At 42.7% G+C, this 13,219-nt stretch overlaps 2 protein-coding genes across 7 annotated transcripts in view; one reads left to right on the forward strand and one right to left on the reverse strand.

Moving 5' to 3' along the window:
* ROCK1 (Rho associated coiled-coil containing protein kinase 1) overlaps window positions 1-11,544 on the reverse strand; it is an 85,799-nt gene extending 74,255 nt beyond the window's left edge. For 5 of the 6 annotated variants that reach the window (XR_007888601.1, XM_051610476.1, XM_051610475.1 and 2 more), the window contains exon 1: window positions 10,321-11,544. Coding sequence is in view for 4 of the 6 variants with exons in the window: in XM_051610476.1 (XP_051466436.1) it covers window positions 10,321-10,413 (93 nt within the window). In the remaining 2 variants the exon portion in view is untranslated. The remainder of the gene's footprint in view (window positions 1-10,320) is intronic. The other variant, XM_051610477.1, reaches the window with a different exon arrangement.
* Window positions 11,529-12,906, forward strand: LOC127380793 (uncharacterized). Its single transcript, XM_051610275.1, has 3 exons — window positions 11,529-11,542; window positions 11,800-12,423; window positions 12,521-12,906. Exons 1-3 carry the CDS (start codon window positions 11,529-11,531, stop codon window positions 12,579-12,581), a joined length of 699 nt encoding a protein of 232 aa, XP_051466235.1. The 3' UTR covers window positions 12,582-12,906.
* The last annotated feature ends 313 nt before the right edge of the window (window positions 12,907-13,219 follow it).

Here is a 13,219-nt window from a genome sequence, read left to right on the forward strand (position 1 = left end):
TTCCTAACTTCTCTGCTCATTTTGCAAACCTTGTATTTGCATTTATATCTTATGGACAGACAAAACTACCTTCTACACAAAGAGCGTTTCTTTTTGTTCTTGTCCCCTACCATCACCCTGTAAGTGAAATTTGTGTTCTACAGTTAGGAATGTTCAAAAGGACAGTATCAAAGTCTGATATTGCACTGATGCTCCATTTGCTATTTCATTTACTAGAGTAGGAGGAGAAACAAGAATACACCAACTTCGATTTTAACTTCTGTTTTTTCAGGTGAGATTTTATTGGTATTCAAACAAGAGGAAGTATTTTAAACACAACTACTGACTTTCCATGATCTTGAAGGAAAATCAATAAACAGTTTTTTAAAACTATTAAGAATGAAGTAATTTTATATTAGTAAATATCCACTGCATGTGTTTAAAAATTGAGAGCCTACGAATAGACAGGATTGCCATTACTGACATTATGTCTTTTGTCATTTGCCCAATTAGTCACTCCTCTTCCTATAAGAAGTTGACTACTTCTTTCTTTCTTCTGCAGTAAAAGTGAAACAGAAATTAAGCAATCCAAACAGTGAAGCATATGAGATCTTAATAACAGGCATCCTCCTTCTGCATAAAAAAAAAAAAAATTTAAGTGCCTTGTGTCTTGCAGAGCTGAGGGCACAGGTATCTTGCCCAACTTAAGAACGAGCTCTTTTGGTTAACACTGCTTCCTCTTCTAGATGAAGAAAGGAAACTTTAATAAATCAGTTCACTTGTACATATCTTTGTACACTTCATTAAACCTGAAAACCATTTGTTTATCATTACACAATTCCAAGGCAAGCAAGATCTACCTACACAAGATTGTCTACCCTTAAGTATGAGCTTTAGCTCAAAGCTGTAGTTTACTTGTTAGAAAAAAAAAAGTATTTTCCCATTGTTATGAACAATTTTAGAGATATCAACTCCTCTGAGAAAAAAATATTTTGTGAAAATAAGATTACTTCTGAAAGTATTTCTTCAAAAACTTTTATCCATTTTTCACTTTTGCTAACCCATGACTTCATAAGACCAACTTTTAAGTTAAATGTAAATACTTAACTAATAATTCCTCTTGCAGAAGAAAGCTTACCATTTAATCAACTGTTCATGAAAGTTCTCAGAGTGCAAGTTACTTGATACAAGACCTTCTTTGTGTTACAACTCTATTATTTCAATAAATAATCCAGAATTATCCAGAATATGGTATTCCTAACAAGAATCCCTACAGCTCGTTTCAGGACCACAGTGAGACTAGTTCTGAAGATTTCTCCAACCACCTGATTTTACAAGCCAAAACCATCGTCAAACACCTTAAGCTCACCCTTCACCCAGAAACCATATGCACAAAACGGTTTGTGGGGTATGAGAAAGGCTGAAAATAGCCACAAGCATTTTAGTAAAAGACAAAAGCTCTTCCAGGAAGCACATCTACCTATTCTCTAGAGTGCTAGCTTCTTAATGACATTTCCTATTTCAAATTTGGTGTACTTTAAAATAAACAACACCAAAAAACCCAAAACACACCCACAATCATAAAAACCAACCCAAAAAAGCAGACACATCAACAGTTCAGCTTTCAGTCCAGTGCCCTTAATGGGTATTTTGTAATTTCTGTCACCATCTTTGCTCTGCTAGAGTTGGCAACAATTGCCCCAGTTTCAAACACCATGATGATTGCTGCCAATACTAGCATCATAAAAACTTCAAGACCTGTTAAGTTTATCATCTGGCTGATACCAGTTTCAGCCTTGTATTCCTGATAGAGAGGATATAAAGCATGTAATAGCAGGTTTGAATGCTTCCAAGGCCACCACAAGCCATATGGCTAGTCTGTTGGCAGTTGTTTAATTGCCAATAAACTTGGCAGCAACTGGAGTTTAAGAAGAACAGCAGCTCACAGAAGATGTATTAGAGCAATAAACAAACTCCTAGGTAGATTGAAGTAGCAGTAGAACCTGTCCACTTTGCAAGGGGAGAGTAAATTCTCCCAGTACTGACAGGATTCTTTGCATGCTTACAATCAAACTACCGTCTAAGAATAAATTAGCATAATATTATATACAATATAGTAAGATTTCAAAAAGAAAGAGGGCTCTATGATTCCACCTTTAACACTGACAGCAGGGCATAATATCAAGACTAAGTTGTGAGGCACGAGTATTACCTGCATTTTCAACTACAGCTTCATGTCCTGCCTGGTATTATTGTGTACAACCCGACATCTGTGAAAAGGCACAGGGCAAGCATAACCAGCACCAAGTCACCGTCCTACCTTCAGCCTTGCTCCTCCCTAAAGGATCTTCCCCATCCATTCCTATTTTATCATCTCCTGACTGAAAAGGCGTAACTCCCCTCATAAGTACTTTAACATAGTCACTCCACAGTGATGTAATTAACACGCTGGACTCCATACTCCAGCAAGATGGTTCTTGTACTGTCACCTTGCACTTCATCTTCTACCACAGTCTCTTCTCCGTTTTCACCTTCTCCCCAGGGACAGGTTCCTGTCCCATCAATATCAAGAAGTCTTCACATTCCCACACCAGTAAGAAAGTCACACCCAGCCTTCCTCACAATTTGTCAGAATTATGCCCACAGATAAGAAAACATCATGCTACTAAGTATCAGAATCACAAAAAACTGAGGTGGCACTACTGGAGTGTAAACTGGACAGTAACTCTCTTATTATCTCCAACAGAAAAACCTTCATGTAAGCTGTTTCAACTGCAGTCACAAATTAAATGCAATGTGCTTACCAATTCACAGCAGCTTTCCCCTCAGATGCAAACCCTTGTGCTTAATATCTCCAAATCTACAATTGCTTCCATGCAGAAAGTTCCTTTTGGTCTTCCATGACAGATACCTTTCAGAAGAAAACCATGTAGGCTACAAAGAGGACATAACCTTATTTAGTATCAAATTTTCAATTTTCTAGGAATGGTAAGCGAAGTATCATATATTAATAGCCAGTATCAGATGAATGCCCTGACCATCTTCCTGCACAATTTCCCATTTGAAATAAACATTATCGTTATAATACAAGTCCTACTAACCATCTTCTGAAAAATATAGCTTCCCTAACCACAAAACAGGGAAAAATTTCCTAGCTTGAATCTCCAGTTGTCAGGAGAAGCTTCTGATCTCTTCTTTGGAAAGTGCATTCCAGACGACACATTTAATTTTGTGTAGTTAGGACTTTTTTGGCCATTATTTATTTGTTAGAAAAGAAGCTCAGCCTTCATAGAAACAGTATTTTCAAAGCAGTCAGTGACCATGTGTGAAAACAGCCATCTTGTTATAATGCATTTTATATGTGGACATCTAACATCTATAGACTTTATCAGGAAGTATTCATTTTCCTCTGAATATATTCATACCTTAGAACTTAATACATCTGAATACAATGCAGAATCATGTGAATACTATGCAGCTTTTAAGAGAAAAAGATAAAGACATAATTACTCAGTATTTGCACACCTATTAGAAATCAAGCAGTTTTAGTTATATTTTTTAAGTACTATGACTCACAAAGATCTGTTGGAAAAAACAAATACATATTACACTTGTGTTTCCAGATCAATTAAGTTCTGTAGCCCAGACACACACAAGCTAGAAACACATTTAGGTAGCTGCATTCTACAGTCCAAAATAAAGCCTTGGTTTGTGTAGCACTTTCTACAAAGGTTTCTAAGCATAAGGTCCTTTGCACCAGCTCGGACTATGCAACTGACAAAAAGAAATCTTTCACATTATTTCTCAACTCCATAATCAAATTAGAAAAATGAACACATGCAAGAAATAAAGCTGAAATAAAGAAATCAGCAATTCGATTTAAATTAGGATCTACTAATGAAGAGATCTTTAGTATTGTCCCCAGGACAGTTTGTATTGTATAAATATTGACAGGGAGTGGCAAGCTTTCAGTTAGTTAAAGCCAATCCTTTACAAGATTTTGAGTATCAGAATAGACTTTGACCTGTGCTCCAGTTAGAAGCTGGTACTGATCCTATGCTGGTTCTCCCCTTGCAACATGGGTAGCTAACCAGAGCAAGCAACTGCTGCCTGCCTAGACAGTCTCTAGATTGCTGTTACTGAAGATGCAACACAGCACGTTGCACTCTGCTGATGTTGTCCAGATATCCCTTAATACTAAAAAGCCCAAGAAGAAACCTTACTAGAGATCATACTACAGGAGATCATATCATCTCAGCAGAGCAAAACAGTACAGACAAGACCTCCAAACCACCTTTCATCTTCACAAAGATCAAGTTTCAGTTCTTTTTCAACCACTGTTAATTCAGGTGTTTATTTCAGCAGATCACTGAGAAAGCTTTAGCTTTAGATGGTATTACCAGCATTTGTTTTAAATTACCTATGACTAGGTGTTGTCTGCATAGTGCTTACAGTTTTATCAATATTGTCTCATCAGCCTTCTGGCTTTACTGCTGCTTGAATGACTGGACAAATTAAGACAGAGATAATAGCTTTCAACCATTCTCTAATTTTCTTCTCAAAGAAGGAAGTTCAATTTTTCAGTATCTCTGTTTGGATCTGCAATTTCTTGATGACAAAGGAATTTCAATAAATAGCAACAAGTAACACCCACCAAAAAAAAAAAGTAGAAGGTTTTAATTACATGGTTTGGAACCTCTCAGATTCAAGATAAACATCCTGTATAGAGACAAACATCTCAGTATTATTTGGTAAAAGACCTTAAAAAAGCTTTTTGTTTTTATGTTGTACTAAAGTAAGTCCTAGGGATTTCTGCTAACAGCAGCTGTAAAGCTACCAATATCATCTGCTCACAGTGTTTCTAAATATTTATTAAGTTTTTAATGAGTGGCTCCTGAAGCTATCATTGTCCTCAAAGTCAAACATTTACAGACTAACAGGTTGATTTTCAATTTGTCTAACAAACAAATTCCAGGTGTTTCCCTCTTCCTTCCCATCCCCCCAGAAAAAAACAAAACTCTCTGCAGTTGCCAAGGAAAAGGGCATTGTTTACAAATACTGTTCTTGATTAAGAGCATTTAAAATCTACTATGCAGTTCAGGTTTGTTTGGTTTTTATTCCTCTTTTTGAAACGTGTCTTAACATCAACTTTCTACTATCATTCCTGATTAAAACTTTTTCCAGGAAAAATGAAATAGTTGCATTCCTACAGCCTCTAGTTTTATGAGAAGAACTGTCTAAGTTAACTGTTATTCCTGTATAAAACCTACTATACTTTGTGAATCAAATGCTAACATTTTGACAGCCCCACCATCTCTACTGTTAACTCTCTAGAGGCTTACAGAATATTTAAAAAGTATTCAAAGTGCAACCTGAAATCAGAATCCATCAACTTACTGGATTTCCAAAGCCAATTTGCAGTTGCATTTTACCTTCAATTAACATACCCAGTTAGATATTTTACCTTTCATTTCACATCGACCTATATATTTCATAATCCTTAGTGATGAATGGGCAATATTAACCTGCAATTATGATCAGATTTGCATATAAAGCTTGGATATGGTAAGCTGAAAACAAAATTCTATTCCTAGGTCAGTCAGAAGTCTTATTTCAGATGTAACTACAGAATTGCGTGGGTTGGAAGGGACCTTTAAAGATAATCTGGTTCCAACCCCCACCCTATGGGCAGGAACATCTTTCACTAGATCAGGCTGCTCAAAGCCCTGTCCAACCAGACCTTCAATACTTCCAGGTATGGGACATCCACAAACTTTCTGAGCAACCTCTTCCAGCATCTTACCACCCCATAGTAAAAAACTTTCTTATATCCAGTGTAAATCTACCCACTATCCATTTAAAATTGTTGACCCTTGTCTTGTCACAACAGTCCCGGGTAAAAAGTCTGTCTTAAAAGAGAGAGATACTCGGATCCTCTCTCAGAATATCCCCAAGTCCTTTTCCACAGGGCTGCTCTCAATCCATCCAACACCCAGCCTGCGCTGATACTGGTGATTGTCCCATCAAGCTCAGGATCCTGCACTTGGATCTAAAGAATGGTAGAAACAGTCCAAGGAGATTTAGACAGTCATGACATTTCCCCTTACTTTGAACTACCTCCAGACAAGTTACAGTATTCTGAAGTTGACACTCTGCAAATGTTCAAACTCTGCTTTTTCTATGCCCGAGCTTCATTAGCCAACGGCTATGCTTCTCAGATACAAAGTTTGTCTAGCATTTTATCACTCAGTTTCTAAAAGCATAGTTAATGTGGTTTCAGTGAAGGTGATTTTCAACAATTATTCTGATAGACAAGAACTTCTGAAATAAAGGCACTTTGTGTTATATTATTTACTGGGTTTATTTATTTACCAAATATCTAAACACAAGGTCTTTGGAAGTGCTTTCTAACAAGTTAAGCAGAGTGACAAAAGGTCTAGTGACAAGAGATTTAGAACTCCAAATGTCAGAGGATGAGATCTTCTAGCTTTTTCATATGCAAGACATATCAATGTAAAAATCATTTAGCTGAACACGAAACAGACAACAAACCGAGGAAAAACAGGTGAATCAAGCACTGTAGTTGTGTATTTTTGGTGCAACAAAAATGGAAGCCTCTTAGGACTAGATGAAACAAGTTTGTCATATGCAGTGTTTACTGTTGCTAGTTAATTTGAACCCAAATTGCTGAACAAGTGAAAAATTTGACACCTTTGAAGATTAGGACCATGGACAGTCTGAAGTTTTAAACATCAATTATTCAAGTAATTGACTAAATACTTGAATAACTGAGTTACTGAAGTGTCTAGGTGAAACATGAAAAGACTCTGCGAGTTATTATCAGAGCAGAGAGAGCACCAAAAAGCATTTGCACAAAAAAGTGCTAGATGCTTATTAGTAATCAAAAGCATAGGCAGCTTCATACCTTCCTCCCCACTCATCAAAAACTGGAAGCCCATAAACCCCAAGAATTTAGCAAGAAACACAGAGGAATAAAAAAACCCAAATAAATCTGTTTTTATTCCAAAATCACTGCTCACTGAATACTACTTTCCACTGCTTAATATAATTAATGAGACACTAAGCTCTAGTTACTTACACTGTCTCTAGTTAGCACATCTATGATACTCACCAGCATCTGATCACTGCACACCCTGGAGTGTGACTACCTAATGCAGCCCTCCTCATCTTTAGATCTTTTTAGGACTGTAGGACTCTTAGTATCTGATATTTTGAGAAACAGTACTGCATTATGCTGTGGCACGAGCTTTACACAGAACTTTGGCTTTTCCATGGCTCCTCAAAATAGCCTATCCATTATTCCCCAGCTAGTACTAAATGAAGTGCATGGAAGCCACAGAGAAACAAATTTAGGTACAGACAGTTGCAACTCAGTCCATTTTCTTATTCTGTTTTTATTACAGTTGCATGTCCCTCAGCTTTATGTATTTCCTTCCCACAGCATGTAAATTGAAGTTATATAGTCCTCAGTGTGTCTTTTCCACCTGCTGTTGTCAGCACTCTTCTCCCACACCTTCCTCAATCAGTAACATACCTTCCTTTGTATCAGCTCACCCCATCATCTTAGTGCTCTTACACTACTTCACATATAAATTCAGAATTTCTCTTGCATACAGAACCAAGCTTATGACCTTTACAAACACCAAAATGGTTACAGAACTGATTTAAAGCTTACTGCACACCTGCCTTGCAGTCTACAGAACTACAAACTGATGGGGAAGAAGAGTAAGAATAGAATCAAAATGAAGTAAAGCTGAAGAGGATAAAACCATTCTAAGAGAAGCCAACGGCATCGCTAAGACTCTTCTTCGCATAGCCAAAAAAAAGGTTTCTTCATCTAAAGGAACTCCCACATTTTAAACCTACATGTACAGTGTCAGATGCTGAATGTGTCTGTGTATCGGTTATTCATGTATTACCTCTCAGATACATCTAGACAGCAAATACCTTCGCTCAATAAAAGTGAAAGCAATTATAAATAATATAAATTCACAACTTTAATCCTAGAAAAAAGTTTTCAGATTTAAAAAGTTTTGTAAAAGAGGGGGAGGGGAATTGTATATAGTGTGATTCTACTTTCTGTTTAAGTGTACCAGGCCCAGAGCCTGACAAGTCTCCCTCTTTAACCAGGGGCTGCATGGAAGGGAATGAAGTGTTCATTTCTAAGATATTTTAAGTACAGATCAATGACACCTAAGAATTTCTTCCTTAAAAACATACTCATATAGACTACAATGGATTTGATACATAAATAGTACCTTGGGACAAGAACGACGCTTGTATTGGGAATAATCACACTAAGAACTGCTGTAAGATACTTAAAACTCTTTTGGAAGGGTTACGATGCTTAAATTCTATAGAGAAGAGTCCAAGAACCAATTGAGGATGAGAAAAAAGTCCAGCCACCAGAGAGATTGCTATAGTAACCAAACACATATGAAGTTAACCTACCAGCTGATTTCTTCAGAAGCACTTTCTAATTGGTATTAGTTTAAAAGAATAGTATCTGTAACTAGGGCTAGTTAAACAAAACAAAAAAATAATTCTGATTACTATAAGAAGCTGTCTTTAAATGAATACAGAAAGGTATGTCCAAAAAAATCGCAATTTTTAAAAAAAGTCATTTTAAAGAACATTCTTATGATCTGAGATGCAAACATGTTCAAAAGCTTTACACAAGCATGAGAGGCGCATCCCATCAAGTTCATTCCCAAACTGAATACACCTTAGCTCCAAATCACAATTAAGGTAACTGAAAAGGGACAAACCCTCCGGCTGATTAAGATGTCAAGCAATACAGTTAAAGGTACTATCAACTGCATGTTTGATACCTGCAATCTCCTTACTATCATTGTAGAAAGGTCCCCATAGCATGGCCAGCATTAAAGCACATGATAGCAAATTTGAGTTACGGTTAACATAAAACTCTGGACTCTTAATTGCATCTATACTCGTGACACCTATCAATAGAATCTGGATGTAAACGTGTTGAATTTCACAGTAGTCTTGAGCTATCAAAATTGACACAGTATATTCTAAGCATCAGAGCTCTTCTCATTTGGTGGTTCTAAGATGATAGATCTGTTAAACAGATCAAAAGCAGCAAGTCAACTGGTAGATGTAGTGCTATTTTGCCTTGTGGCAGTAACATCCACAAAAGCTCTGCTTTTATCCAGGGATGTAAGTTTGACCTGCTGACACTTCAGAAGCTCTCACATCAGTAACAAGCTAAACAGAGTATACAATATAATTAACTTGTACAGATTCTTCCATTACATTATTTTCACCTCTCCATCACGTCATGCTCAAGCAGCTTTCTGCTGAGAGCCATGCAGCAGAAGATGAAGAATGACTACCAAGAACTGTTTTCAATCCCACAGCTCCCTTCTCCTCCAACCCCAAATGTTAAGAGTACATACTAGGCACAAATTAAATTAACTTGTTCCCCTCTCTGACAACAGAAAGCCAGGAAAAAAATACACTAAACTTGCTGCAAAGCATAAATTCACTACTATTTAAGGGTATCTCTAAGCATATTTAAGTGGCTAGCTACATGCCAAATTGGTTGTATGGCATATGCATTGTGGAGGTACTAAAATACCATCCACTTTTGTCAAGCAACTACCAAATAATGTCAGGAAGTGTTACGGTTTGCTTTTTTAACACTGACAGCACGGGAGTGATCCACTGAACCATCAGGTATGATCAAGCAGGGAAACAAGCACGCAGCCCTCTATCCCAGGCTAGCACACCACCTAGTTTGAAATGCATTTAAACCCTTATCATTACTACTTGCCCACCTGTAAGGGCGTATTAATCTTAGAGCTGTGTTTTACACGTCATGAGTTAGCGCTTGCAAACGTCTATCCTAAACTGGCTGCGGTTAGACCTGCAGTGCTAAGGACCACATAAGACGACCTCACTCTTAAAAGGCAAAAAAAGTGTTGAAGCTGTTGAAGGTGGACTTGGTATATCAAAGGTGTTTACAGCCTTCCTCTAGCACACTGGACTGGCACTCACGAACTTACGCCTCTGCACAAAGTGTCCACCGCCCCTTATGACAGCTGGTGAAGGAAAGAAAGGTGCATGAAGCGAGAGACATGACAAGTCTGAGGCAGGACTGGGCGGGCGCCTCCTTGGCATGAAAGCCGCCCTCCCTGCACAGAGACATTCACGCACCCTCAGCTCAAAGCTGAGTAAACAAAACACTAGCGCGGAGTTAACCAGAGCGGTGACTCAGCCGGGAGTGCGAGATTCGGTCCCACAGGGTAAGAAATTCGGGGAGACGGGACCGGGGGCCCACTGGCGCTCCCTACTCACCAGCAAACAGTCCACGTTCACTTCGGATTTGGGGTCCTTTAAAGTCACGTCGATTTTTTCAAACCGAGACTCAAAACTTTCTCCCGTCGACATGTTTCCGGAGATTTAAAAGTTTCCCTTATTCCAGAGCAATGCGAGGTTAAAAATAATGAAGTAAAAAAAAAAAAAACCAACAACAACCAAACAGGAACAAGCACGCACAAAAAAAAAGAAACCACAGAGGCTGTAGCAGGCTGAGGAGCGCTTCCTGCAAAATCCCTTCAATCACAGAAGTCTCTGAGGCGAGTCCCCCACGCTGCCCCGCCAAGGGGAGAGAAAACCGAAGGAAAGTCCGCGGCGGTGGGGGGGACACACACACAAGTCTGCTTCTCCCCTCTCCTCGGCGCACGCACACACTTCCCTGGGCTGCTCACAGCTCCGCAGCAGCAGGTTTCCTCTCCCTCCCTCCTCTGCTCGGGCCCCAGCGCCTCAGCAACCTCATTTTCCCAGCCGGGGAAGCCGCCCTGGGAGCCAGCGTAGCGGTCCCTCCTCCTCGCCCTGCAGGAGCGGCGGCGGATCGGTGCCAGGTGCCGGCGCACGCAGCTTGCTTTCCAGAAAACCAGATGTAAAAAACGCGACAGCAATAATAATTTAAAAAAAAAAAATTAAAAATAGAAAATTAAAAAAAAATAATAAAAATTAAAAAAAATAAAGGCGAGAGTCTACAGTCACACCGGCAAGGGAAAAACGAGAGAGAGGACAAACCCGCCGGGCCCCCTCCGGGCGGCGTGTTTCAGCGCCGCGCCGCCGGTCCTTCCGCGGGCAGCGGGCCGGGGGGAGGCTGCGCCCTGCCCGCTGCGGGCGGGCAGCTCCGGGCTGCCAGCTGCCTGCCTGCCTGCCCAGGCCGCCCCGGCCCCGCCGCCAGCGCCCCGCGGGCAGGGCACGAGTCACTTCAGCGGCGGAGCGGCGGCGGCGGCAGCAGCATCTCTCTCTTCTTCCTCTCTCCTCCTCCTCCTCGCTGCGCGGACGCCGGTAGCTCCTTGCTGCCTCCCGCCGCTGCCAACCGCCGGCCCCGCTCCCCCTCGCTCCTCTGCCTGACGTCCGGGGGCGGCAGCTCAGGTCACTTCAGGGCCGAGCGGAGGTTGCAGCGTGGGAAGGAGGTGGCTGGAGGGGAGGAGAGCGCGCAGGGTCCGGCGGCGGCTGCAGGCAAACCTGCGACAGACACCAACATGTCCGCCTTCCTGTTTGAACGGGCGGGGGGGGGGGGGGTGGGCCGGGTGCTGGGACGGGGGCTCACGGCGCATGCGCGGGGGGGGGAACGGCTGCGGGGAGGGGAGGGAGGCAGGAGGTCTGCGCGCGGGGCGGGGGCGCGCGGGGCGGGGGCGCGCGCGGCCGCGGTTCCTCTCCCCCCCTCCCCCCCCCCCCCCCCCCCCCCGCCCTTTCCGGCCGCGCGCCGCCGCCCAACGGTCGCAGGGGGCGCGCGCACGCCGTGCCCGCCAGGCGCGGGCCGGGAGGGGCGGGCGGGGCAGCCCGGGCGGCGCGGGGCCCCGCGGGGCCCCCTGCCCCTCGGTCTGTGCTGCGGTGCCCTCTGTCCCGCGCCCCGTGGCGGCTCCGGCGGGCGGCGGGCGCAGGCCGAGGTGTGCGCGGGGACACGGGCTGGCGCCCCGCCGCGGGGAGCGGCCGCTCCGCTCCGCTCCGGGCTGGGCTGGGCTGGGCCGGGGAAGGACGCTGCCCGCCGCCGGTCTGCCCCAGCTGCCTGGAGGCGCCTCAGAGCTGCCTGGTCCTTCGGGGGAACGGGCGCGGTCCCGCCTCGGCAGTCGGAGCGTTCCACACCTCGGGCCTGTGCTCGCTGCCGGGAGGGGACAGGTGCCTGCAAGCCTGCGAGGGTCACCCCCCTCGGGGGGTCCTGGGAGCTGCTCAGGTCTCCGTGCTGCGAGATCTTCTCGAGTCTGGGCAGCCGGCCCGCGGTGGCCCTTCTAGAGCAGAGGGGCTGGAGAAGTTAGACCTCCAGAGGTCCCTCCCAGCTGCTGCCATCCTGTGTCCGCAGGCAAGTGGAGGCCACTGTCCACAACACCAGAAGTCCACAGCGTTCCGGAGGATGTCCCGACAAGAGCCATGTCCAAGGTAGCACACCTAACTCAGAAAGAATAGAGGGGTACAACTTTAAACATGGAAGCCGTGCAGCAAGCCTTCATGTTTTCAGTTTAAACCTTACTCCCAGATTCCACCAGGGACTGTTTCTTCAAATAAGGAAACTCCAGGAAAGTAATGAGTTAAAATAATAGCAGACAGATGCCACTGTACTGGTTCAGTTCTTCAACTTCCACTGCAGTTCCAGAAATGGCAACGGCATTTTTACAAAGATGACTAAAAATTATGTAGAGAATGACAAGCCATAAATCTCTGGTCACTGAACAGTTGCCAGTAGCAAACCTGAATCACAAGCACCATGAGTTAGTTTCAAAGTCATGGCCAAGAAACAAATTGTCTGTAGCCAAGTGCTAGGGCATTTGAGCTGTTCAGTTGTGGATATTCACCATTTGCTATCTGGCTTTATTCAGAGGAAAAAAAATAAATTGCATTCTCCATTTTGCTTTTTCTTGTGCACAGCTGCTTGCATCTTTTTTGTTTTGTTGGTTTTTTTTTAATGAGAAGTATGTATGGCTAAAGCAAAATACATGCTGCAACAACGCTACACTGATGTTTACTTTCACTCGTTTTGTGCTGGCTATTACCACAGCCCTTTGATTCAGAGGGTTTGGTCGCTCTTGGAAATGCAGATGTTCCATTTCAGCAACCACAGTCCAAAGAGAACAGCTCGTGTACTCCGCAAGCTACCGGGTGTAGGCTTGGGATCACTTCATATATGATGCAGCAACTAATTCTTAAAATACAAAGATGCAGTCCTCACATTATACAA

The sequence above is a fragment of the Apus apus genome, chromosome 2 (genome assembly GCF_020740795.1).
Source record: "Apus apus isolate bApuApu2 chromosome 2, bApuApu2.pri.cur, whole genome shotgun sequence".
Taxonomy (NCBI): Eukaryota; Metazoa; Chordata; class Aves; order Apodiformes; family Apodidae; genus Apus; species Apus apus.